Source organism: Prunus avium, chromosome 6, assembly GCF_965620075.1.
Source record: "Prunus avium chromosome 6, drPruAviu1.hap1.1, whole genome shotgun sequence".
In the NCBI taxonomy this organism is placed as follows: Eukaryota; Viridiplantae; Streptophyta; class Magnoliopsida; order Rosales; family Rosaceae; genus Prunus; species Prunus avium.
The window spans coordinates 15,276,929-15,303,081 of record NC_142289.1 but is presented as its reverse complement, the minus strand read 5'-3'; the positions used below and the strand labels follow the sequence as shown (position 1 = coordinate 15,303,081).

The window sequence follows — 26,153 nt, the reverse complement described above, 5'->3', positions numbered from 1 at the left end:
CTGTTTTATGCTCTTTTAGAACTTTAATTAAGCTCTCTTCTTCATGTGAGGAGAGACCTGCAGCAATTATAACAGGGAGAGTTTCGTTAGCACCCAAATATGTATATTTAAGATTATTGGGAAGAGGTTTAAGTTCTAGCTTTGGTGGGATGACAATGGATGGCTCCAATTTCGTGGATGATGGTCCAAGAGGCTCGATTGGTGGCCTAAAGGATGGTGGGTATGGCGGAAACACTTCTAAGGCAGCCACCACTTCTTGGAACTCCGGTTCACAAAGATCTTCCTCTTCTTGTGTTAAGACAGCTTCTAGAGCATCATTAGACTTTCTCTGCAAAATTTTGGAAGAAACCTCATGATCCACAACATCAATTGAAAAGCAAGAATCAAGAGAGATAGAAGGTTGAGATAGAGCATTAAGCATTTTAAATTCAACAATTTCACCCAAAACAGTCATGGAGAGGGTGCTATCTTTCACTTTGATGATTGTGTCTGCAGTGGCCATGAATGGTCTGCCTAGGAGAATGGGATCAACACGATCTCCATTTGGATTGTCTTCCATGTCCATCACTACAAAATCAGCAGGGAGAATTAGTGTATTAACTTGAACTAGAATATCTTCTACAATACCTTTTGGATATTTTATAGAATGATCAGCTAGTTCAAGTCGCATTGAAGTCTTCTTCATCCCTTCTAAGCCAAGCTCTTGATAAACTGAATATGGCAAAACATTGATGCTTGCTCCCAAGTCCAACATGGCTCTTCCAACCTTCTTGCCTCCAATGTTAATGGGAATGTCAAAGCTGCCAGGATCATCTAGTTTTGGTGGAAGCTTCCTTTGCAATACAGCACTTACATTCTGGTCGAGCTTTACTCCTTCATTTGGAGCGAAATTGAGCTTGTGAGTTTTCAAGTCCTTGATGAATTTTCCATATGCAGGAATCTGTTCAATAAGATCAAGCAAAGGCAAATTGATATTAACTTTACTCAAAATATCATAAATCTCTTTAAAAGCCTTATCTTGCTTTGCTTTCTTAAGACGGCCTGGAAATGGAATCTGTGGAACATATGGAGCGGGTGGCATGTATCTATCTTCTTGAAGATGTGGTGGCACAAATTTGTCATCCCTTTTATGCAATTGGAATTGATCGGATTTCTGAGAATCTGATTTGGCCTTAGGAGCAGATTGAGAAGTTTTGAGTTGTTCTCCTTCCGTAGCCATGGTCTCCTCGTCTTTATCTTCTACAATCACAACATCATTTGAAAGATTAGAATCATCTTTATTATCAATGATCTTACCTGATCTGAGCACATGAATGGCCTTGGCTTCTGGGTTCTTTGGATTGATCTCAGTTTGGCTTGGCCATTTCCCAGGCACTCTTTGAGTTATTTCAGCAGCTACTTGGCCTAATTGGACTTCCAATTTGGAGATGGCAGCTTGTGTAGTTTGCTGAAAATTGGATTGGTTGATTGCCATCTGCTTCACTATATCTTCCAATGATGATGATGATTGTTGTGGCCTTTGGAATGAAGGGGGATTTGCTTGATTCTGGGTATTTCTCCATGAAAAGTTTGGATGATTCCTCCAACCTGGATTATAACTTTGAGAGTATGGATCATTTCTTGGACCTTGGTTGTAGGAATTTACCAACTTAGCTTGCTCTTGCACAAATTCTGGATATCCAGCCCCAAGTGGACAAGCTGTGGTAGCATGGTCATGAGATTCACAAATGCTACACACTTCCTTCTGAGGGCTTCTTGAGTTTAATGCAAGAAGAGCATCTAGCTTTTGTTCCAGTTTTGAAATCTGCACACTAGAAGCATCATTAGAACCACTAATAACACGTTTACCTCTTGTATCCGTATGTTGGGTCTCCATTGCTATCTCCTCAAAGAGTTCGTACGTTTCTTCTGGAGTTTTGGTTTTAAAAGAACCACCTGCAAAATTGGTGACTATATTATGACTAGAAGGGGTTAGTCCTTTATAAAACATACGCATTTGAAGCTTCAATGGAATCCCATGATGAGGACATTGGTTGAGCAACCCATTGAATTTCTCCCATGCTTCACAAAACGATTCATCATCTTGCTGTGCAAATAACAAGATCTTGTCCCTAAGCATGTCGGTCTTTTGCGTGGAGAAGTATTTTTCCAGGAACTTCTTTTGAATGGCAGACCATGTAGTGAGTGAACCAGGCTTCAAAGAATTCAACCAATACTTCGCCTTATCCTTTAAAGTGTATGGAAACACTCTCATTCGAAGTTGATCTTCTGTCACACCTGTCAAGGGAAAAGAACTCACAACATTAAAAATATCCTTTATATGAGTCAATGGATCTTCATTAGGTAAACCATAAAAGGAAGGCAGCATATTAAGATGAGAAGATTTAAGCTCATAATTTCGAGCTACAGTGGGCAGCAAAATGCTTGAAGGAGATGCTGGAATTGTTGGGATATCAAGTTCTCCCATGAACTCAATGGCAGCCATCATTTCTTCTTCTTCTTGGTCTGAACTTGCTTCCGAATTTGAAAGTGAAGAACCGGGAAGTTCAGTGTGGAGAGCAAGACTTGTAAATGTAGCAAGAGCTTGCTCTTTTGCAGTTGACAACTCCCTTTCTAGACGATTCTGAATTTCAGAGGTCACTCGTCTGGGTTGCAATGATGGTCCTGCGTTCAAAGATCTAGAACGTTGGAACGAAGACCTCACTTGTTCAAGTAATGGATTTTTAGACATAAACTACCTGAAACAGAAAATTAGATTAATTAGAAACACTAAAAAGAATAGGGTAACCTTGGGCACATAACCAGGGAAGAACTTTCGTTCAGTCCCCGGCAACGGCGTCAAAATTTGTTGTTAATAATATGTTAACTCGCAATTGTACGGGGCAATTAGTAGTATAGCAAGGCAAGTACGAGGTCGTACCCACGAAGACTGAGAAGTTCAAATTAGTTATGTACTTTAGATTACCAAATTCAAGAAGTTAGGAAGTTAAATCTAAAACAGAATTTAAAGCAAGAGTGAGTTTGAAAACAAATGCAGCAAGATTAAAATGAACTTTGAAGTGAGAATGCTTGTGATTATAGAAAGAAATGAACAAACTGAAATTGCAATGGAAAGCAAGTAAACAAAAGTAACAAAGGGTGGTTTTGAAAGTTAAAACACAGGTTTGGAGACTAGGGCATTCGATTCACCATAACAATTCAATTCTGGGTTATAAATATTCAAGTAACAAGTCTAATTCAGATTCAAAGATTGATTCTAGCTAAAGTATGATTAGGCCATGGTGTTTGGTCCTAACCTTGTGTTCCTAATTCCCTAATTTGATCATTTGTTGTCTAACCTAAAATTAAGCATTAGGAACCCATTAAGCATAGAAGAACATTTTAAACAACCAAGTATGTATCTAATCCCTGTTGTCGAATGTCCATACATACTCTTCCTATTCATAGTTCAATTCGAATTAAAGCATGGTGTATACTCTTAATTCAAACCAAGATAGTTAACAAACAAGTTCTAATGGTGATCAATCATTCAAACAAGCATGTTAACTTATAAGCATAATGAATAAGAACATGAATCATGAATCAAACTTGAAACTCCAAACTTATAAACCCAGAATATTCATGTTAGGTTACATCGAAGCCCTAGTTATGGATTTAGCTACTCATAATGGAAAAGAGACTTGAACAGAAATGAGAAAACATAATGAATGCAATAAGAGTAGAAAAACCCTTTTTCTGAAGTTCTTGTGGTGTCCAAGGCTTCTCCAAGTGCTTCTCCACTTCTAATGCTTCTCCAAGAGCTTCCCCACTTCTAGAAAGATGTATGAAGGATATGGAGGTGATTTGGGATGAGTTTGAGTGAGTGGTGATGGCTAAGGAAGATGAAATTCGTAGGGAAATGGAATAGAAGTTTGCTGGAGTTGTTTTGGTGATTGTTGGAGTGTTTGGGATTGTGAGAGTGTTTGAGGATGGTTGGAGTGAATTGTGGGGGTTGTGAATCTCAGGATTTGTTGTGTCTTGAATGTGGAATGGATGTGGTATTTATAGGGAGAGGGGAGTGATAAATCTGAATTCAATATGGCTAATGCATACAACACTTGCATTATAAAAGATGAATTGGTTGATGCACTTCACTAATGCATACAACACTTGCATTATAAAATCTGAATTGGTTGATGCACTTCAGCAATAAATCCCACCAGCAGCCCTAGCTCATCTTCATGTCACCATGACCAAGCCTCCAACCAGCTACAATAGCTCATGCCTAGCTCACCATGACCAAGCTTCCAACCAGCTCATCCTGAGGTCAGCATGACCAGCAACTTCAAGGGCTTACAACTTGGGCTAGGCTGAATCAAATGAAGACTTTAAGATGTCCATTGTGAAGTTCAGAATGTGTATGATCCAACCACACAAGTATTGGCCCAATCCAAGCTCGGAGGAGGAAGTTAAGGCCGAAACAAATTGCTAACTCAGTTTGCTCACTGACAAAATCCATCCTGAGCATGGTTCTGTGTTTGCTAGGTGACGGACTCCAGATTTATCCAATGGGGCTGAATTTTGGATATGTTATAGTACACACCCATTGGAACAACTTTCATGAAGAATGTTGCCTCATCCGAGCTATGTAGGTTGCTGAAACAAAGCTTGCAATATGACCTACGGAACTGGACTAGCAGGGGGCTGTAGCCAAAATGAGTTTGTCTTTAAGCTCTTCTTCTCTTCATCCAAATTAGGCCTTAACATGCATGAATTGCATGAATTATGCTCTCTTGCTCTTTTGGCCTACAAAACACACAAAGGGAGGCAAATAACTCAAAATTATAAGAAACTAAGCAAAAGAAGTAAGTAAATTGGGCATGTATATGTATGAAATTATGAGCTTAACACCCTCTGGGAATCGGCAAGCCGGACCCGCTTGGGAGTCGAGGCGGCATCCAGGTCCACCGTCACGGGCCGTTTCCCGGACGCCTTGGACGAAGCGGCATCGGCACCCTGGCTCGGAATGGGCGCCGGCTTGTTGACAGGCGCCCTTCTACTCATGGGCTCGGCATGGCGTTGCCTGTGTCGTTCGGAAGGGGGCTGCTCCTCAGAGACTGCCTCCGAGACCCTCTCCGCCGAGGCCTCAGGATGCCGTTTCTGCTTCTTCCCTTTCGAAAGCACTTGGAGGCGCCTCTTCGAGGTCTCCGACATCTTCTTGGCCTCGGCAGTCTTCCTGGCCTCTGACACTGCAGGAATGGTGGAGTTAGCAAAAAAAAAAACAAAACAAAACAAAAAAAACACACACAACTCAAGTGAACTTACTCTCGGCAGGGTTCACAAGACGGGCTCTGACGAGGTTCTCGGTAAATAGGAATTGTGGGTATTCCCTGTCACCGGCGGGAACTCTCAGCCGAACTCTGTCAATCTGCCGAAGCTCTGACTGTGTTGCCGATGGTTGCTTCAGTTTGCCTACAAAAATAACGAAAGAGGTTAATCCATTAAACCGAAAAAACTGATCTACCGATCGGCATGGTGGCAACCTACCGGCAATCTGAAAGGTAGTTGGGATATGGAAGCGAACGGGAACCCCTGAGGGCGATTCCCAATCGCCAAAGAGGAGAACCCGCCGATTCCTCCAGGACTTCTGGGAGGTTGGCACTGCCGTAAGAAAATGGCCCCTTTCGGAAGCCCTGAGACAGTTCGCCTGGACCCAGCCACCATGATCAGTACTCTTCGATTTGGTGATGCTGTACAGGTGGGAGAACTGTTCGTAGGAAGGCCCCTCCTCATCGGCAAGCCCGAATGCCGTAACTACCCCCATCAGAACAGCCCAGAAGTTCGGATTGAACTGCCCAGGGGCATATCCAATTTGGGCCAAGATTCGCTGAACTGGGGGCTGCAACGGTAGCCTAACGCCCTGCTGAAGGACGTCAGTGAAGAACGCAACCTCACCGTCCTGTGGGTTGCTCAGAGATTCGGTAGGGCTTGGGATCCTCATCCCTACCGATTGGGGAATCTTGAACTCCTCCCTGATCCTCGCCAGCTCTCGGTAGGTCAACTTGTTGGGCGGCAGGTAGTCTACGTCAAAGAGCTGCTCTCTCGGTGCACCCATCGGCACCCGAGGGTTACCGCTGTTTACTATCGTCACCCTCGGCATGAAAGGTGACTCAGAAGGCTCTCCACGGCCTGAAGTGGAAGCCTCCGGAGGTTGACTGGAAGATGCCTCAGGTGTCCGAACGTTCTCTTCAGGTTCGGGATACGAGCCCAACCCAGCTTGACGACCGCTGCTATACACGATCGCCAACGGTAGGGGCTGGCTAGTCATGAGCCCCTTACCGATCCCATGGGTAGGCGCAGGTCTGAACCTCTCGCCCACCACTTCCACCTCAGAACCGCTATCGCTATCGGTATCTTGGGGTGACTCTTCACTATCGGTAGTCTTCCCCCTATCTGGAGACTCCTCCTCAAAGGCGTTGGGCTCACTCTCGAATCCCGACTCGCTATCAGACATCTACAAAAGCAACGGAAGGAAACTAAGGGCCATGCACGGATCTATCCTACCGATGCCTACGTCTCTACCTATGGCAACTAGACTACCGAACCACATCCCACTTGCATAAAGTTCTAGTCTAGTTCAAACCATGGAAGGACGTATGCACAATGAAAAGAAGAAATGAAAATTGCAAAGTTACCGAACGGTACCTTGTGTATTGGAAGTAAAAGGCTCAAATCGCTTCTAGTACCGTTTGCTGTCGCCGGAAATCGCCTGTATTGCCGTTTGCTCACACCGGAAATCGCCTATGTTACCGTTCGCCTTCGTCAGAAATCGCCTGGACAGAGCTCTCGCTTTACTCACAAATGCAAAGTGAGTTTTGCCTCAGAGACTCCCTCTATTTATAGGGCGAAAGTTGCAACGGTACTCCTCGAAATCCCAAACGACGCATTAATGGCGCTGCTCCGCGTGATAAGACACACCACGTGTCGAGCGCTGAATGGGATCTCTGAGAGCACGCTGGGTGCAGAAGACGAAGTGACATTCTGTCCCATCATTACCCCTCACTGTGCGCGAGGTCGCATGAGAAGATATCAAACTCGCCCAAGTTAACAGGGCATCGGCAAGAATCTCTCGGGACCCTTTAAACATACTATGACCTGCCGAACGGTAACCCTCGAAGTGGCGACTCTTGAGTTTCCGGGCAAGTCTTTGAAATCGATCGGCACCAGGACAAGGCCCCAGCGCGCCTCCCTGACAGACTACCGAACGGTAGATTAACCGAGTGATTACCGAAGGACATACAAGTCCCCGACCGGGAAATCTCGCTCGAGAACTTGGGGGACTCCTGTTTACACCCAAATTAAACAGCCAATAAGGACAAGACACGTGGAGGAAACTGGGCTTGGTCAGAGGCACCCTCGGCACCCTACCTACCGATCTCTCCATTAGGGCAACGCCCTCTCCTGGGACACGTGGCGCGCTCCCAAGCGACGCCCAGTCCCACATCGAAATAATCAACAAAATGCACACCTCCCAAGAGCTATAAAAGGAGGCCAACTATCCCAAAATAGAGGTAATCAGAACTTACGGCATACAAGCCTATTGATCTGTCAGTTGAACTTTCTTTTCCCGAACTTACTTAAATATCGGAGAGCCTTCGGCCGGTACCACACCGGTGCCCCAGGTCTTACCGTGCGTTTACTCATATTGCAGATTACGCAGGCTACCGAGGCATCAAGGGTACCGAAGGCATCAGATTACTAAGTTGACCCTCTAAGTCAGAGAACCACTTTTTGGCGTCAACAAATCTAGTTATTATTGGGTATAAATTTGATAGTATAAGTGATATCCTTGATAAAGAGGTGTGAAATGGATTGGACCGACTCAGCACGACATGAGCACGGTCTGCTTAAATAAAGTCCAGTATGGCACGGCACGGCTCGTATCTTTGGGCCGTGCCGGCACAAGATAATTAGACCTAATGGGTTGGGCCGAGTCAGCCTGTGGCCCATCAAGGGCGTGTCGGCCCAAAACCCAACATGCCAACTCGTTTAAAGCTCATTTATTAAATTATATTTATTTTAAAGAAAAATAATATATAATATTATTACATTTATATCTTAAATTCAAGTCTATTTCTTTCCTCTAATAATATGTATTAAAATTTAATGTTTTTTTATAGGCAAAAAGTCACTTTTGGTCCCTGTAGTTTGCCACTTTTACCACTTTGGTCCCTGTCGTTTTAATTTGGTCAATTTTGTCCCTGTTGTTTCAATTTGAAGCAATTTAAGGACAATCTCTTATTTCTGTCAAATTAGAGTAACTCGTGGAGGGGCAATTCGGGCAAATTATTAAAAAAATCATTCCTTTTAAAAATAAACAATACAAAATGAAAAAAAATTAATTTATAAGCATAAAAAAAATTAAAAAACCTCTCCTCTTCTCCCTCTCTCCCGTCCCCTCCTTCCCCCTCCCACAACCACCACCCAACCAAAAGCTACCTTCACCACCACCACTCCAACCCCACCCAACAAGCCACTGGCCAACATCACCCACCCAGCAACCACCCTCTCACCACAAAACTTCTCAAGACACCCCACCTCTCTCTCTCTCTTCTCCCAAGCCCAACCCGGAACCCACGCAGTCACCTACTCCGCCAAGACCTCCCTCTCCCTCGCCCCCTGTTCCGAACCCACCTCTTCTTTCCCAGCACTACTCATCAAACCAAACCCTTCATCCACTCCTAAAAACATGGATTCCATAAACAATGGATCCGGATTGGCCATTTGGTAACCTTTGAAATGTATTTGTAATATCCATTTGAAATGTATTTGCAAACTGAAGGCAACCCTCTATTTATTTTTATTTTTTCTTGAAGGAATTTAATTGGGTGAGATGATGAATTTTCGAAGCAGGTAGCTAGGTCATGAGTGATGTGATCCCAATATTGGTCAATAAATTCCATTTGAAAAGCAAAAAATCCATAGAAGACACATGAAGATGCAGTCTGCAAGAGAGGGAGATGGAGGGAAAGGGTTATGGGTGATTGGGGTGGCGTGAAGGAATTGAAAAGTAGACAAGAGAGAGTACACGATCTTGATGCCATAGCAGATGTGGTGGAGTTGTAATGGGATTGGAAGATTGAGGCGGAGTGTGGACAGGTTGGGTTGGTGGTTTGGGTGAGGGCTTCTCTCTCCCTTTTCTTTTTTCTTTTCTTTTTCTTTTTTTTTTTCTTGTTTTTCCAGCCTTTGTTTTAGTACTGAAATACCCCTCAAAAAGTAACAGAAGTTACTCTAATTTGACAGAAATGAGATATTGTCCTTGAATTGCTTCAAATTGAAACTACAGGGACAAAATTGACCAAATTGAAACAACAGGGACCAAAGTGGTAAAACAGACAAACTACAGGGACCAAAAGTGACCTTTTGCCTTTTTTATATATAAAATATTGATTTTGTTTTTTAAGTTTCAATTTTTTAAATCCAAACAATAATGTAGTCATTTTCTATTTCAATGTACTTTAAAGAAAGTTATTGCCCACTTTTTTCAAAAAATAATAAATCTTGTTAGTATATACATTATTGTAAAAAAAATATTTAAATGAAGTTGTAAAAAAATTATAAATAAAAAAATGCAATACATAAGTCAAATTTGGCATGGGCCCATCTCGGCCCGTTTAATTGCCCAACACGAACATGGTCCTAGTTCATATGGGCTTGGGCCATAAACTCGGGCTGAAATTAATAATTTTTATAAATGAACAAACTTGGTATGACCCATTTATTAAATGAACTGACTCTAAACAAGTTAGGCCAACCTGATTTGACACATCTACTTGCATATATTATTATGTATAATGTACTCTTACATAGAAAGGATGGCCAGAAAAAAAAAATTAAAAAGGTAGATTAAAAAAAGAAAATAGAAATTATATGACATGCCAAAGACATATTTTTATTTTTTGGAAAATACTGGTAGTTAATTTAAACCAAATGCTCCTAACAAATAAGCACCACTTGCTTTGCGTGTGCGATAGACATTTTTAATTGTATTTTTTTTTACAATTGTATGTCCAAAGAGACTTAAATATTGAAAAACTTCTAAAATAATTGGAAAAAGAAAGAGAAAATTTTATAAGATGCGAGTAGCGTGCGTAATTAAATAAAGTTTGCACTAGTATTTTTTTTAACGAAAAATGGCTTTAGATTTTCATTGGTGAGATACAATATTGACCGATTCAACTAAATTATTTTCCCGACGACCAGATTGAATTTTAGTATAAAATTTAAAGATAAAAAGGTTTTGAATTGTTAAAACATATTAATATATTAACTTTTAGTTAACAAAAAAGTTTGTGTTGAAAGTTATGTTTATTTATTTATTTTCCAAATTCCAACAATAAAAATTATTATAGCCACGCTCACACGCGCGCTATCTGGTACAACATTTGTCACAACAGTTAATCCTAGAAGGCACAAAAGTAGGGGTGGCTGCTTTGCAATCCACCCCAATGGAAGTCTCCGCCGCTGCATTGAAACAGTTGTGAGAAATAATGAGTTAATTAGGAGAAGTTACATAAACCAGAACATCTATATATATAAAGCAAAAGGCAGAGAATGGTGAAACATTCAAAATACCAGAAAATACCCTTGGTTAATGCAAATATTAAGAATTGAAATTATTAATTAAATTAGGATAATATGGTAAATTCACACTTTTTTATATTAAAAAATTTTAAAATTAAAAGAAAAATAAGATAATAGATCCTCTTTTTATGGAACACAACTACCTATTATCTTTTTTAATTCTAAAATAAATTTTATTTTATTTTTTTTTTTTTTTAAAAAAAACCTCTCGCAAGCGCGGAAGCACATGCGGAGAGGCTAGTATATATAAATGAGTAGATTTTTTTCCCCCTATCTTTGCAAATCTCCAACAAAACCAACTAAATTTTAGACCCTAGTTTTAAGGCGCCGCTCATTTCATGTAGTGCTATGAACTCTAGAGAGAAATGTATGAACCTAAAATTAGAAAAAGAAAAACATTTGAGAAAATTTGACACCATGCATGAAACTAAAATTGGATAGCTTATTGCAAAAGCGGTTTGCATTCCTCATGTGTACCAACTAAAATTAGAAGAATTAGTTACTCACTCTTTCCCAATGCCATTTACAAATGAGAGGCACCGCCAAAATGGCTTTTGCAAACCCATTTACGTACCTAACTCTATTGCGGCCATCCCTTTTTTTATACTCTTTCTTCAAACCCAAGAAACCTCCACATTCCCTCATTCATAACCCTAAGCGCCTCCGGCTAAATTCCTATCACACTAGCAACCATTGTTTTGGCTCTCTTCTCAACAGCCCGCCATATCTGAACCGGCTCAGAAAATGGCTCGAGCCGTGTTTCTTGTATGCCTCCTCTCCATAGTAATGTTGGTGCCGACGAGCCTTGCACAAGGTTTAGGTGTCAACTGGGGTTCCATGGGGTCTCACTCTTTGCCTCCGAAAACTGTTGTTCAGATGCTTAAGGACAACGGGATCAAGAAAGTGAAGCTTTTCGACGCTGAGCCTGATACCATGGAGGCCTTGGCCGGGTCGGGTATGCAGGTCATGGTTGGAATCCCCAATGAGAAGTTGGCAAAACTTGCTGATAGCTACAAAGAGGCTCAAGAATGGGTGAAACAAAATGTAACCAAATATCTTCATGATGGGGGCGTCAATATCAGGTTTGTATTTTTGCTTATGGGGTTTTAATAACATTTTGATAGAACCAAAAAGAAAGTTGATTTTGTTTTTTTTTTATTATAGAATTTACGGGTTGAACTTTGTTTCTTTGCGAAACCACCCAACAGGAGAATGGTGACTAGAGAGATCATATGCTAACTAAAAAATATTTACACTTTTACCATTATGCTAGAGCCACCAAATAATCTGTCATTAAATTAATGCATCAACACCTAGAGGTGAAGCAGACATGGGTTTAGCCAAGTTGACAAGAGCGGCTCCCTATTTTGCACCTAAGTTCGAATCCCACTACCCGTAGTTTAGATTAGTTTAAAGTAGAATATCGCTTGTATAAAAAAAAATCCTAAGGCTGAAAGGTATATGTTTAAGAGAATATGTAATTATAATTCAAGGAAATTAATTACTTGATATGCTTATAGTTGTTGTATTGTGTTGTAACTTAACTTTACAGGTATGTGGCTGTTGGGAACGAGCCGTACTTAACAAGTTACAATGGTACTTATGTGAAGACTACTTACCCGGCACTGAAAAACATTCAAAAGGCCCTTGATGAAGCTGGCTCTGGAGGCAAAGTCAAAGCCACAGTGCCCTTCAATGCTGATGTCTACGAATCTTCTTCAAACAAACCATCAGACGGGCGTTTCCGAAACGACATCAAGAGCAACATTGTGGAGATTCTCCGTTTACTTAACGACAATAAGACCCCATTTGTTGTCAACATCTACCCCTTCCTCAGTCTCTACCAGAGCTCTGATTTCCCTGAAGAATTCGCTTTCTTTGAAGGCGGTAGCGAGCCAGTTAAGGACAACAACATCGAATACAAAAATGTCTTTGATGCAAATTGTGACACGCTGATTTCTGCACTCAAAAAGGTTGGATTTGGAAACTTGGATATCATAATTGGGGAAGTAGGATGGCCTACTGATGGTGACAAAAATGCCAATGGGCAACTGGCAAAGAAGTTCTACGATGGCCTCCTCAAGAAACTGGCAACCGAAGATGGTACCCCTCTAAGGAAAAAGAAATTGGAAGTGTACCTCTTCGGTCTCTTCGATGAGAACCAGAAAAGCATTGCTCCGGGTGACTTTGAACGTCACTGGGGCATCTTTCGCTACGATGGACAGCCTAAGTTCCCGATGGACCTCAGCGGAAAAGGGCAAGGGAACAATTTGCTTAAAGGAGTGCAAGGAGTGCAGTACTTGGACCAGCAGTGGTGCGTGCTGAAGAGCGACGTTAGAAACTTGAGCAACACGCACCCGGAAGTCAGCTACGCTTGCTCGATGTCGGATTGCACAAGCTTGGGGGTTGGAAGGTCGTGCGACTTGGATCAACATGGGAATGTCTCTTATGCTTTCAACGCATTCTTCCAAACTAAAGACCAAGATGTTAGGGCATGCGATTTCAATGGGATGGCTGCCATTGTCAAACAAAATGCCTCAAGGGGAGATTGCCTGTTCGCGATCCAAATTTTAAATGCCGGAGTGAGGCCCGAATTGAGCATCTTTGCAGGATTATTCTTGATCCTGATGAGCTTCTTCACCTTAATGTAAGAGAATTAGTACAACTACATATACTTATATGTAATTTATATACTTACTAGCCCCTTTGAGTGTGTGCCAATTGGGTTTTTGTTTTTTTGTTTTTTGTTTTTTGTTTTTTTATAAATTTTTTTTAAGAAAACATGGTAGTTGTGTTGTGTTGTGTTGTGTTGCATAAAAATAGGACCTATTATAGTCTAAACTAAGGGGACGGGGATTTCTCACACACACACTACTATGATGTCATGTGATTCGAACTTGAGATCTCTAATCTGCAAATTAAGGCCATTTTCCACTAGACTAGCTAGACCCCATTGATTAATAATTTCAATTATTAATGTTCAAGTACAAGAACATTCTTAATTTCCCTAGTTTTTTTTTCATAGAGCATTTTTATAATTTATTAATTTATGCAAAAGATTAATGCACGTCCCTTATCAACTCACTTGATCCTTAATTATAATTTTGATTAATTAATAAGTTTAAAATAATGGTCTGTTTTATTTTACATACAAGAATTTCTCCCATCTTTCTTCTTCGCAACTCACAAACGAACCACCTAAATTTTAGACCCTACTTTTAAGGGTCACTAACAACAACTAATTTCCAAGAGCTTTGACTACTAGAAATGTGTACCACCCAGAAATGAATTAGAAAAAGATAAGAATGTGAGAGAAAAAAGTTGACCCCTTGTATGCGTATATCAACTAAAATTGCGTACGTACGTTCAACGCTTCCTTTGGTGTGTAGAAATAAGAGGCCTTCTCCCCAACCCATCTTCTTAATTGACTCCATTGCAGAAAGGAAAAGACCAAGAAAATACCATTGTCAAACTCTTCATTTCTTCAAATCCAAGCAACCTCCCAATTCTCTGATTCATAAGCCTAGCCTAACTAAATATATAGCACGTCCAACAACTGTTGTTTAAGGTGTCTTCTGGGCAACTCATCGCCATATCCGTCGATCCATCGAGACATGTTTCTGGCATGGGTCCTTTTCATAATGTTGGCGGCGTCAACGGACCTTGTACGAGGCCTAGGTGTCAACTGGGGGCAAATGTCGTCACACCCTTTGCCTCCCACGAACGTTGTTAAGATGCTCAAGGTCAATGGCATCAAGAAGGTGAAGCTTTTCGACGCCGATCCTACGACCATGAAAGCCTTGGCCGGGTCTGGTATGGATGTCATGGTTGGAATTCCCAATGAAAAATTGGACAAACTTTCTCATGATTACGAACTTGCCCAAAAATGGGTGAAAGAAAATGTCACTGAATATCTTAACGAAGGGGGCGTTAGTATCAGGTTTGCAATTTTTTTTTGTCTAGTGAATATTTTCTGTTTAAAGACATGTAGTTCAAAAGAAAAAATTATGGTTTTGTTATGATAATGTTTTTTATTTTTTTTTGTTATGGTAAGGTGGTAAACAAAAATATACATATTACATAAAAGTTTTCTTGCCAGACTATATATATGCCAAGACTGAAATTGGACCACTTGATCATGTTGATTTTTACTAGATTGATTGGTCCATATTCACAGTTCAACAACATAAGCATTATATATATGATGCACAACACAAGTCCCGAATCATGTTACCACGCATTATCATATAGAATTCAAAAGAACTTTGTGTTTTTAGAAAACCTAATTTCAAGACTCAAAGCGAGATATTGGTGTCTTACATAAAAACAAATTGCGAAAGAATTAGCGGGACCTAATAATTTTGATTAAAGACAGAAATTTCAAAATGAAAGAAAAAAGGAAAAGGTAGCTAGCATGCTATTCTGCATCTCTTTAATTTTTCAAAATGAAACTGACTTTATCCTTTCTTGTTTAATTTTTGGGTGTGTGTTTTGAACTTCTACAGCTATGTCGCTGTTGGGAACGAGCCATTCTTATCAAGTTACAATGGCAGTTATGTTAAGACTCTTTTCCCATCAGTGAAAAACATTCAAAGAGCCCTAGATGAGGCTGGCGTCGGACGAAAAATCAAATGCGTAGTGCCCTTCAATGCCGATGTTTACGAATCCCCTTCGAACAAACCGTCAGACGGGCGTTTCCGAAAAGACATTATGAAACATATCATGGAGATACTACACTTCCTTCGTGCCAGGAAGGCCCCATTTGTTGTGAACATCTACCCCTTCCTTAGTCTCTACCAAAGCTCTGGTTTTCCCCAAGAATTCGCTTTCTTCGATGATGGTAGCCCGATTAGAGATAAGGGTGCTCAATACAGCAATGTGTTTGATGCAAATTATGACACACTTCTTTGGGCACTTAAAAAGGTAGGTGTTGCTGACTTGGACATTGTAATTGGGGAAGTAGGATGGCCTACCGATGGCAACGGTTATTGTAATAACAGATTGGCTAAGAAGTTTTATGACGGTCTCCTAAAGAAACTAGCAAGCGAAGAGGGAACCCCTCTGAGGAAAGGCTACTTGGAAGTGTACCTATTCGGGCTTTTCGACGAGGATCAGAAAAGCATTGCTCCAGGGGACTTTGAGCGGCACTGGGGCATTTTTCGATACGATGGCAAGCCTAAGTTCCCCATGGACCTTGCCGGCCAAAAGTCGGGACACCAGATGCTAAAAGGTGTTGAGGGAGTGAAGTACTTGGAAAGGCAATGGTGTGTGTTGAATAGTGATGTGAGGAACTTGAGCAGAGCTCAAGTGGAACTCAACTATGCTTGCTCACTGGCGGATTGCACAAGCTTGGGGAAGCAGAGGTCTTGTGACTTGGAACTGCATGATAGAATCTCTTATGCCTTCAATGAGTTCTACCAAAATAAAGACCAAGATATAAGGTCATGTAATTTTAATGGGATGGGGACTAAGGTGACACAAGATCCCTCAATAGGAGATTGCATATTCCGGTTGCAGGTTGCTTTAAGTGCCGGAGAGAGGCGGCACGGCTTGAGTTATGCCTTGAGTGTCTTTGCACCACTATTTTTCGTCATGAGCTTCTTCACACTGTTGTAAGACAGTGTGTATAGCTTATGGAATTCATTCTTGTGGGGCTTTTTTTCTTCTTTATTTTGAGGACCTATATGTACTTTTAATAATTTATGTTAGTCTCTCATTAATTTTACCTTTAGATCATGTTGTTTTTACCTATCGCATTTTGCGAGGAGATTAGGATATTTACCATTTTAAAGTTAGTTATTTACCATTTTACCTATCTCTTTAAAGTTTTCCTTTTAACTGTTTGCACAACCTCATGGATACTTTTTTTTCTAGTCATTCACTAGGGATGGGAGGGAGAATTATATTGGGTTGCCTTAAGGTTATCTTCTACATCAAACCCGGATGTACTTATGGGGACGGAGAGAGTTTGGCCCACTTTCCCACTGTGGTGTCACCCCATGTGCCATGGATAAATTATTTGACAATTACGATTCTAACTGACTTGTAAAAGTCTTATATCATGGTAATATTTTTTTTATTATTTATAATGCATATATTGCGTAAAAGAGAGTTCTCGTTGCGCGATTCTGCCACTAAAGGGAACTGTTGCTTAAGAGATTTAAAACTATGTAAAGTAGTCTGATCTATCATGCATATTGGATTAGGATGGCTGGTTCAAGCTACACGGTTTGGAGGGCTGGTTTGGGGCGAGGGGGGTTTTTATATTTTCAAATAATATTCTAAACTATAAAGGGGATAAGGATGAGGGTTTCTCACACACACACTACCAAGATGTCATCAAAGACGTTTATTGAAAAGAAACAATCAACTCAAAAAAAAAAACCCCAAATGTTGCTCAAAGCTCTTCTCCATTTTTATTGCCCTTTCTCTCTTTATTAGGAATCATGTAACATATCACCAAGTTTTTTTTTCTTGGTTCATTTCAAAAATCTTGAGCATCATCCAATTTGACCATTCATCAATTATATCACCAAGTTATTTGTTGTTTGCAAAGATCGTGGGCTCCACCCTAATCATCCACAAACTCACTAAGAGTTTATGAGCTTACTCGCCAAGCTTATGCTGCCGAAAGGTATTCATTCCTCGGCCATTCTCATTCTCACTTCCATTCTCAACTTCCTTCTCAATCCTATCTTCGCTATCATTCTCACTTCCATTCTCTTCTTTTTTCTCTGTACTCTAGCATACAAAAAAAGAAAACTAAAAACTAAAATTCAAATGATTTATCAAACGGGCCCTTAATTAAGCAATTCCATAGGTCTTTAAAGATACCGTCAAAGGGGTTTAGTCCAGTAGAAAATGGTCTTAACTTGCAGAATAGTGGTCTCATGTTCAAATCCCCATGACACCTTGGTAGTGTGTGTGTGTGTGATAAAAGGGAACCTTCATCAAAGAAAATCACTTCATCATCAACGCAATCATCGGCAATCTTTCACCAAAGTCAACCTCTTGATTTCTGCCTTCCTATCATAGCTGATCTGGATTGATTCTCTACATCAATCTTATTGTATTCACCTTGTTTAGACATTATCAATGTGTATATAATAGTCAGCCCGTGTATCAGTAATCAATCAATGAAATATACCATTCATTCTTAATCTCTTTATGTGAAATCTCATTCCCCTTATAGTTTAGATTATCGCTTGAATTCAAAAAATACTAAAGATACCGTTAGTGGTGCAAGAATCAAAACAGAGTATGTCTTTGAAAGGTAAGAAAAATGAAAAACAAGTAATCAGAGCAATCAAGTGGATCCAATATATCTGAGAGACCATTGTGCTGGAATTAGAGTGAACCAATGAGCTTAAGAACCAGAGAAGTGCATGAAGTTTTCGTCACCTCAAACTGATTTCAAGCGATAATATTGGGTTTCGTTGCCCCAATTATCGTCGGCCAAAAATAGTTTTTCTTGTAGTGCTGGTACAGGTACACAAATACTACTTTCCCTTGTAAATGTAATGTAGGTTAACCTCTTATATTTATTTGATGTTAGGTTGTGAATGAATGAACGAAAATTATAAACTGATTTGTGAGGCTATGGTTCCCTTGGAATTAGGCATGAAAATTTAAATTCATGCCAGTCTTGCCAGATGCGGTAATAGGAAAATTTCCTATAAAAAAACACATGCTTAGCAACACAAACAAAAAATTTAGGTTCCTTACATTAAAAATTGAATTTTATATCCATCATTTATAACTATTAGCTTATAGCGTTGCCAAAAGAAATTAGAAGAGGCTGCTCTAACGGCTTTAGTATATATTAATAAACCAGCATTCCTATAGCAAGAAGCACCAGTGGTCTAGTGGTAGAATAGTACCCTGCCACGGTACAGACCCGGGTTCGATTCCCGGCTGGTGCATGTATGTTTATTCTCCCCTTTTTAAAGTAATGCTAACACCTGCACGTGGCTGAATTAAGATATTTTGGTTCATACCGGTTAAAAATTTGTACATTCTTTTAACTTTAAATTGATTATTTAAGTAAAATTTGAGAGCACGAGTGCTTTAGTATAAATCGTTGTTAAAACGAATATATGTATATATAAATTAAAATTTGATGCAAGGGTTTTGTAACCCAAGTCGTTAAGCTCATTTACTTATATTTTAAGTTTTAGGTTCGACTCACCCTTCTGTTTGGATGAAGGAATTGCAAATTACATAGAATTCTAAAATGACGGAATTTAGATTTCTATCATTTTAATTTCTGGCAATTGAAGATTTCAATGTTTGAATTTATGTATGTCGAATTTTGTAAATGACAGAAATTGAAATTTTCAATATTTGGATAGCTCATGTAAATTGTAAATGACAGAAATTAAATATTTCGAAAGAACAAAAAAATTGATAACCGACATAGAAGGTATTCTTCGAAGTATAAAATAACATATCGTTTGATGAACTAAATAACTCAACTTAAACAAACAAAGCATATTAGCAAACCAAATCACTCCCCATGTGCAATAAACATCAACAACATACCCTTTTTATTTTTCTCTCAATTGGGAGTGCCTTCAGCAGAATATGCAATTGAATCAACAATAACATCTTTGACAACACCTCTTTTCTTTGTAGGAAGAATATCAGAAGAATTTGATGCGCGATTTATTCTCTTTAGACCATTTGTTGAGGTTGGTGAAATATCATCAATAACATGAATATCTTTTAAATCTTGTGTATCACCATCCAAATCAACATGATCAACTTCATTAGTAGGAGTCATAACCTCAGTTGCATTTGCACTTGTTTCAGTGTCCTCTCCAGTGGCTCTATCTTTGCCACACAAATCTACTATTGATCGGTTCATAATTGTATATCATTTTGTACCCTTCTAGCTTATGATTTGGTTATGTTTTTGAGTTAAACTTGTGCTTTTAATCCTTTTTGTGTTTATCTTTCAGTTCATTGAGCTTTAGGTAATAATGAGGGCTTTGGATAGTAAATGATGGAATACATGCATGTTAGGGCCTAATTTGGATGAATGGATGAAGAGCTTAAAGACAAACTCATTTTGGCTACAGCCCCCTGCCAGTCCAGTTCCGTAGGTCATATTGCAAGCTTTGTTTCAGCAACCTACATAGCTCGGATGAGGCCACATTCTTCATGAAAGTTGTTCCAATGGGTGTATACTATAACATATCCAAAATTCAGCCCCATTGGATAAATATGGAGTCTGTTACCTAGCAAACACAGAACCATGCTCAGGATGGATTTTATCAGCGCGCAAAATGAGTTAGCAATTTGTTTTGGCCTTAACTTCCTCCTCCGACCTTGGATTGGCCCAAATGATATATGGCTGGAAAGAAGACATTCTGAAATTCAAGTTTGAGTGCTTAAAGTCTTAATTTGCTTAAGGGAAGCCCAATTCGTAAGCCCTTGAAGTTGCTGGTCATGCTGACCTCAGGATGAGCTATTATTTCTGGTTGGAAGCTTGGTCATGGTGACATGAAGATGAGCTAGGGCTGCTGGTGGGATTTATTAGTGAAGTGCATCAACCATTTCAGATTTTATAATGGAAGTGTTGTATGCATTAGTGAAGTGCATCAACCATTTCAGATTTTATAAAACAAGTGTTGTATGCATTAGCCATACTTAATTCAGATTTTCAGCTTCCTTAGGCCTATATATAGTGAGGTTTCACAAGCTTGTAAACACACCCCAAGGGGGGGAGCTCTCAAACACTTCTCTAGAGCTCCCTTCCCTTCTCTCCCTCAAATTCTCTTAGTTTCTCTTTCTAGTTTTCAATTGTTATAATGAGATCTTTGTGCTGAAATTTTCCTTTAAGTCTTTCCAAGTTCTACTTTAATTTTCATTGTTATGTAAATTCTTTTCTTTAGTTTCAAGTTTGATTAGTTTCCAAGTTTCAATTATGGTTTTTGTTCTTATTCATTATGCTTATAAGTTAATATGCTAGTTTGAATGATTGATCACCATTTAGGCTTGCATGTTAGCTATCTTGGTTTGAATTAAGAGTATACACCATGCTTTAATTCGAATTGAACTATGAATAGGAAGAGTATGTATGGACATTCGACAACAGGGATTAGATACATGCTTGGTTGTTTAAATTGTTCTTCTATGCTTAATGGGTTCCTAATGCTTAATTTTAGGTTAGACAACAAATGATCAAATTAGGGAATTAGGAACACAAGGTTATGACCACACACCATGGCTTAATCATACATTAGCTAGAATCAATCCGTTAATCTAATTGAACTTGGGAACTTATCTGCTTGAGTTAGTTATTTTCTTTCTTCCTTGTTTTATTTATTTCCCTTCTTTTTCATTTCTGTTTTGTGTAGGGAAAATGAATTGAATCATTCAATCACCAATCCTCGTGGGATCGACCTCGCACTTACATACGCTATACTACCGAACGGCTCGTGCACTTGCGAGTATCACAAGTTGAGGATGCAGCTGAATCCATTTTGGTGCAGCTGTATCTACGCAACAACTATATCATCCCAATTTTCTATAACTTTAAATCGAAAACCTCTAGCATCGTCATGAGACTACCAAACAAATAATCAAAGTCAAATCAGAATGAGAGAAGATCAAAATCGATTTTCAGCAACATATAACAATCAACAAAGTTTTTTGTTTCCTTACAGAGTACATAAAAAGCTTTTCAACAGCATAGGCTTTTTCTTCAGAGTAAGGAAACGAAGAGTAAAACTTGAAAAAGGCGATAACACAAAGCGATAAAGCTAGCAAACAACTACAGAGCTGTACCATATACACAAATCATACACCAATATCCACGGGCATAGAGTATTTTGTTAAAACTTCCCAAAATCCAGCCATAGTGCCGCAAAGATCACAAAACTCATTCAACACATACTCATAAATTTAATATAAAAAAACATCCAATTTTGATAGCCATTCAGAAGCCATGGTAACCCTAAAATAGAAAAAACATAAATTAAAGAAGAGAAAGGCATGAAGACTAAGCTTCAAATTTGATCCAAAGAGACATGCACTTTTTTTTTTTTTTTTTTAAATGAAAAGTTTGGTAGTTTTTTTATTTATGTCAGTTTTGGCACACTGGAAAATATGAATTCCTGCACTACGGAAATTGTGAAATGACGCCTATTTTGGTGGAAATTAAACTCGGGAATTTGATGCCTCAATTTCCACGATTTTTCCCACGCGTCATTTAATAAATTCCACGCTTAAATTGCCAAACAAGGGAATTGTCAATTTCTCCTCTTAAATTCCCGACTTTTAGCTAAATTTCGAGCTATTTTCCCTCATCCAAACGGAGAATGAAAATGTAATTCTACCTTTAATAAAGATAATATTCTACTTTAATTTAATCTAAATTATGAGAAGAGATATTCGAATTCAGGTACAGAGTGAGTAACACATCCACTTTAACCGATTTGACTAAGGTTAACTGAGTGTATTTTTAAATGATTGTTTGGACGTCGTTTTACCAAGTCATGGCCTTTATCAAACTATGGTGAACAAATAAACATAGCAAAAAGAAAGATCATGGTCTTAAATATCGATAATATCCCCGATATTATCCCGATAATATCTGATTTTTGGGGGTCCGATATTTTAACAACTAACCATATAGTTATCGTCAATATATCGATATTATCCCGATATTATCCCGATAATATCGGAAAGATATTTTCAACACTTTTATGAATGATTTGGTCAATATATCGAGATATTATCGATAATATCCCGATAATATCCCGATATGAAACTCAAAAAATGTAGAGAACTGAAGTAGCTCATTGAACTGATTTGGGTACTCTACGGAAAGCATGTCTCCTAGAGTAATACAAAAGTAGCTCATTGAGCTAATAAACAAAGCATGTCTAGCCGACAGAATGCTCACATGCTTTTACAAAATGGATAAAATATAAAACTTAGCTTTGGATTCCTGGCTTGGTTTACAAAATGGATAAAATATAAAACTCACCAACGTTTTTTCAACTTACATTACTTACCCTACCATTCAACCACTCACCTGCTTTTACTTACCTTACCATGGCAGTAGGCGGGCAGGACCAGGAATTGGTGCCATAGGGAAGAACTATACTCGTAGAGAAAGAGGCGAGGGGACATTGTCAAGTCAAGAAGATGACTCGTTATCTATAACTTCGGACTCTGTTGGAGTAGGAAGTAGTAACTATGGTTATACTCATAACCAACCATTTCCCTACCCTTCATATCCCATTCCTGTTGGGATGGAATCAAGTGACACATGGAAAGAATCCGAGACTCAATCTTCAAATGATTTTGCTTATGGACAACGTCAACCAATCTCGGATCCATATGGGTGGCATGTTAACAATTACATGGAAAACTATTTTGGGGATTTATCATTTGATGACTACTCTTCAAAATATACTTACTCTACACATAGAGATGATGAAGATAGTGAAAATTTTGAACCTCATAGGAACTCTATGTGGTACTAAGTCACTCATGTATCTTACCATGCAATGTATAAAGTGTAAAATATTGTAGTAATTCATTATATATAAATGATTATGGTGTGTTTAATCTTCTTTCATTAATTACTACATATTTCTACACTTACGGTGTTTGCCAGCTCGCTATATAATCAACTTAAATCAATTAAATCCATCATGCAATGCATTTCCTTCCAATTTTTTGTGATAAACTAATAGATAATTGACTAAATAAACATCCTACAAAGTTTCAATAAAAATTTCCAAGTTTTTCTTACAATTTCCGTGGTTTTTATTCAATTTTTTCCGATACCGATAATATCCCGATATTTCCTGCGATATTTCCGTATTTTTTGACTTCCGATACTTCCGATACCATGAGAAAGATTACACATAATAAATGAAAGAATTTCTTGAATAATCCAAACATAAATATATTGTAGAGTCAAACAGACAGACACAGAGTCAGTGAGCAGCGAGGAGGCACGTCATGGCTCTGGAAGCTCCACCACCACCATCTATCCAATCCAAAACCAAATTTCAATTGAACCGCCGGTTCGCCGCCTCGGCGGCTGGTTTTCTCCGGCCGGAAGGCCAACAGAGAGCAGCTCATTTTCCATCTTCCCCATTTTCAGTTCAGAAAACTAGCTACCGTACGCCGAGCCCCATATTGGCGGCTGCTGTTAAGGAACGGAAGGCGGGTGCGGTGACGGAGTCAGCGTCAAAGCCGGTGAGAATAGTAGCCCTCGTCGGCCAAGGTACCCTCAGCCCTCTTAAAGGCACACCTTGGGAAGAGGTCATGCTCCACACTGTAAGTAAAACCCAAATTTTTAGTTGCTTCACTTTGTTGTTGGTTTTCTCCTTCTTGTCATTTTTGTTTTTGGTATAATTTTTGAATAAATTTCTTGAATCACAACTTAATCTCAGTTTTTCTCCCTATTTAAGCAAACATGACATAATCGTGGAGTTACAAGATTTGCAGGCATAGGAATTTGAAAATATTTGGGAGGAGATATTATTATAAAAATGGTGCTAGTTTGCTTTTGGATTTTTTGTGTAGTTAATGGTTTGCCATTGAGTCTAAGCCTCCTACTCAGATAAAATGATGGGGGGGTTCGTCTGAGGAGGCGATGTGCACAGTGATCTTTACTAGCTGAAACAAACCCATGTGATATAAAACACTGAAAATGTGCTTTCATAATTCACACTTTCGTGATCACGCACTCTATATTCTTAGTACCCCTTTCGTTTTAGCAGCTTTTGCCTTTAGATTGTGGTTTTTGGCCGTTTCTAACTGAATGAACTCCAATTTTCCTATTAGTCAGTTTATGTTGTGCTTTTTCAAGTTTAGAATTGCAATATTTTCTTGTGCTACCTCTCTGGCTATCTGAAAAGCACGGTTCTTTTGTACTTTCCTTGATACACTTTTCTATAAACAGGCAAAAAGACTGAAATGGGTGGACGAAGCATATGAAATGCTTGTTTTTACCGATGATATCTGCCAATCTGGTAATGAAAATGCTGTAAATTTCATGAGGGAATTACGACGTGCTGATATTCTAGTGATTGTTTCTATTACGAATCAAGAATCAGTTAATTGGATTCAAACTAAAAGTGAGAATGTTGGAAACATAATCTGCTTTGACTCATCTCCCAATTTGTCAAACAAATTAGGAGGATCTTATATTCACAAGGAAACCAAGGGACATATATTTGGCAAAATCTTTGATACTTCTCAATCAAAGGACAGTGAATCAGTGGAAGTGGTCCAGACTGTGTCACAGGCATGGGACAGGCATAATACGGATGATATAAGGTTTTGTTTATTAGTCGTAATCAATGCTTATATAAGGCCTGTCCCGATCCTGAAGAATCTAAGATCAAAAGGTCTTTCTACCCTGAGCTGCATGGTGAAGAACTGCGGGCCTCAGATACTAAACTGCCTCTTGGATCCCAATTGTCGGAAAGCTCTTCAATGCTTGAATCAATGCAGTCCAGTAGATCAAGTGTGTAACTATCGGTGCATTGCTTCATATGAGAGTCCAAATCTTGAAGCCTTTTCTCTGTGTGTGTTGCAGAAGAACAATTGTCTTGGGTTGGATGCCAAGATCCCTGACAAACCTTATGTGCCACCCATGGTTAAGTTTCAAGGAAAGGACATGTGCCATGAAACTGCTGAAGATCTATTTGTTGGTTGGTTGGGGAGTTTGAATTGGAGTTGGCGTGTTGTGGCAGGGCAGAACCCAGCTTATGATCAATTTCCTTGCCAGTACCAGCTCTTTTACAGGGGGAAGGCGAGAGGATCATTTTGGTATGAGCCAGTTTTTCAGGTGAGAACATTGGAGGGGAAGATGGTCTGGAGGAGGCGAAAGTATCGAGTCAAGAGAAGTAAAATCCCAGGGACATTCAACTTCAGTGTCTTGGACAATGGGGTTGTTTCAAATGAGTTTTGGACAGTTGTGGACGTCCCTGATGATCTTAGTTGGGGTTTGTTTTATTATAGTGGTGCTGCTCGAGCTGCAGGACAATGCTATACCGGCGCTGTGCTCGTCAGTCCAGATGGGGCATACCCGAACGATGTGCATAAGGGGAGGTTAGCTGCTGCTTTAGAGGAGTGCGGAATTAAAGACTGGGAGCTCTATACAGTTAATAATTCTTCATGTTTAAATCCTCCATTGGGAATTCCCGAGGGCTCAAGATTGCATTCAGTGATACAAGTTAAAAATCAGAAAGGGATATCCATGGTGGGTTTGGCGGATGCTTGAACCTCAAAATACCCTATTGACAAAAAAAAAAAAAGAGAACTTCAAAATACCCTTGTGCATGGAGGAGTCAGAGACTCGCAAATGAAGCCCAAGGTTATCATTATCTTAACTTCAGCTGAATTAAGCTCAATTTTATGTATTAACACTTTGTAAAGCTGTCTTTGTTATTATAGTGTAGAAGACAACGTAAATTGAGTATTATTTGTATGTATTTGTAAATTGAGTATTACTGCAATGAAATTCACTTGTACGATATATATTTTTCGATACAAAA

The 26,153-nt window shown here is 39.3% G+C and overlaps 3 protein-coding genes and 2 non-coding genes across 5 annotated transcripts; all 5 read left to right on the top strand.

Annotated features, from left to right (window-relative positions):
- The first annotated feature begins 2,012 nt into the window (after window positions 1-2,012).
- Window positions 2,013-2,119, top strand: LOC148293772 (small nucleolar RNA R71). Its single transcript, XR_015836841.1, has one exon. It is a non-coding gene; the product is annotated as a small nucleolar RNA R71 (small nucleolar RNA).
- Window positions 2,120-11,202: 9,083 nt separating this feature from the next.
- On the top strand, window positions 11,203-13,566 carry LOC110751696 (glucan endo-1,3-beta-glucosidase 8-like). The gene is made up of 2 exons (XM_021952200.2): window positions 11,203-11,705; window positions 12,176-13,566. The coding sequence occupies exons 1-2, from the start codon at window positions 11,368-11,370 to the stop codon at window positions 13,272-13,274; spliced, it is 1,437 nt and encodes a 478-aa protein (XP_021807892.2). The 5' UTR covers window positions 11,203-11,367; the 3' UTR covers window positions 13,275-13,566.
- Window positions 13,567-14,071: 505 nt separating this feature from the next.
- Window positions 14,072-16,294, top strand: LOC110751699 (glucan endo-1,3-beta-glucosidase 8-like). Its single transcript, XM_021952202.2, has 2 exons — window positions 14,072-14,563; window positions 15,129-16,294. Exons 1-2 carry the CDS (start codon window positions 14,238-14,240, stop codon window positions 16,237-16,239), a joined length of 1,437 nt encoding a protein of 478 aa, XP_021807894.2. The 5' UTR covers window positions 14,072-14,237; the 3' UTR covers window positions 16,240-16,294.
- A 2,180-nt stretch (window positions 16,295-18,474) lies between these two features.
- TRNAG-GCC (transfer RNA glycine (anticodon GCC)) lies at window positions 18,475-18,545 on the top strand. The gene has a single exon. It is a non-coding gene; the product is annotated as a tRNA-Gly (tRNA).
- Window positions 18,546-23,539: 4,994 nt separating this feature from the next.
- LOC110769146 (violaxanthin de-epoxidase-like protein) lies at window positions 23,540-26,132 on the top strand. Its single transcript, XM_088255221.1, has 2 exons — window positions 23,540-23,925; window positions 24,554-26,132. Exons 1-2 carry the CDS (start codon window positions 23,605-23,607, stop codon window positions 25,877-25,879), a joined length of 1,647 nt encoding a protein of 548 aa, XP_088111347.1. The 5' UTR covers window positions 23,540-23,604; the 3' UTR covers window positions 25,880-26,132.
- Window positions 26,133-26,153: the final 21 nt, after the last annotated feature.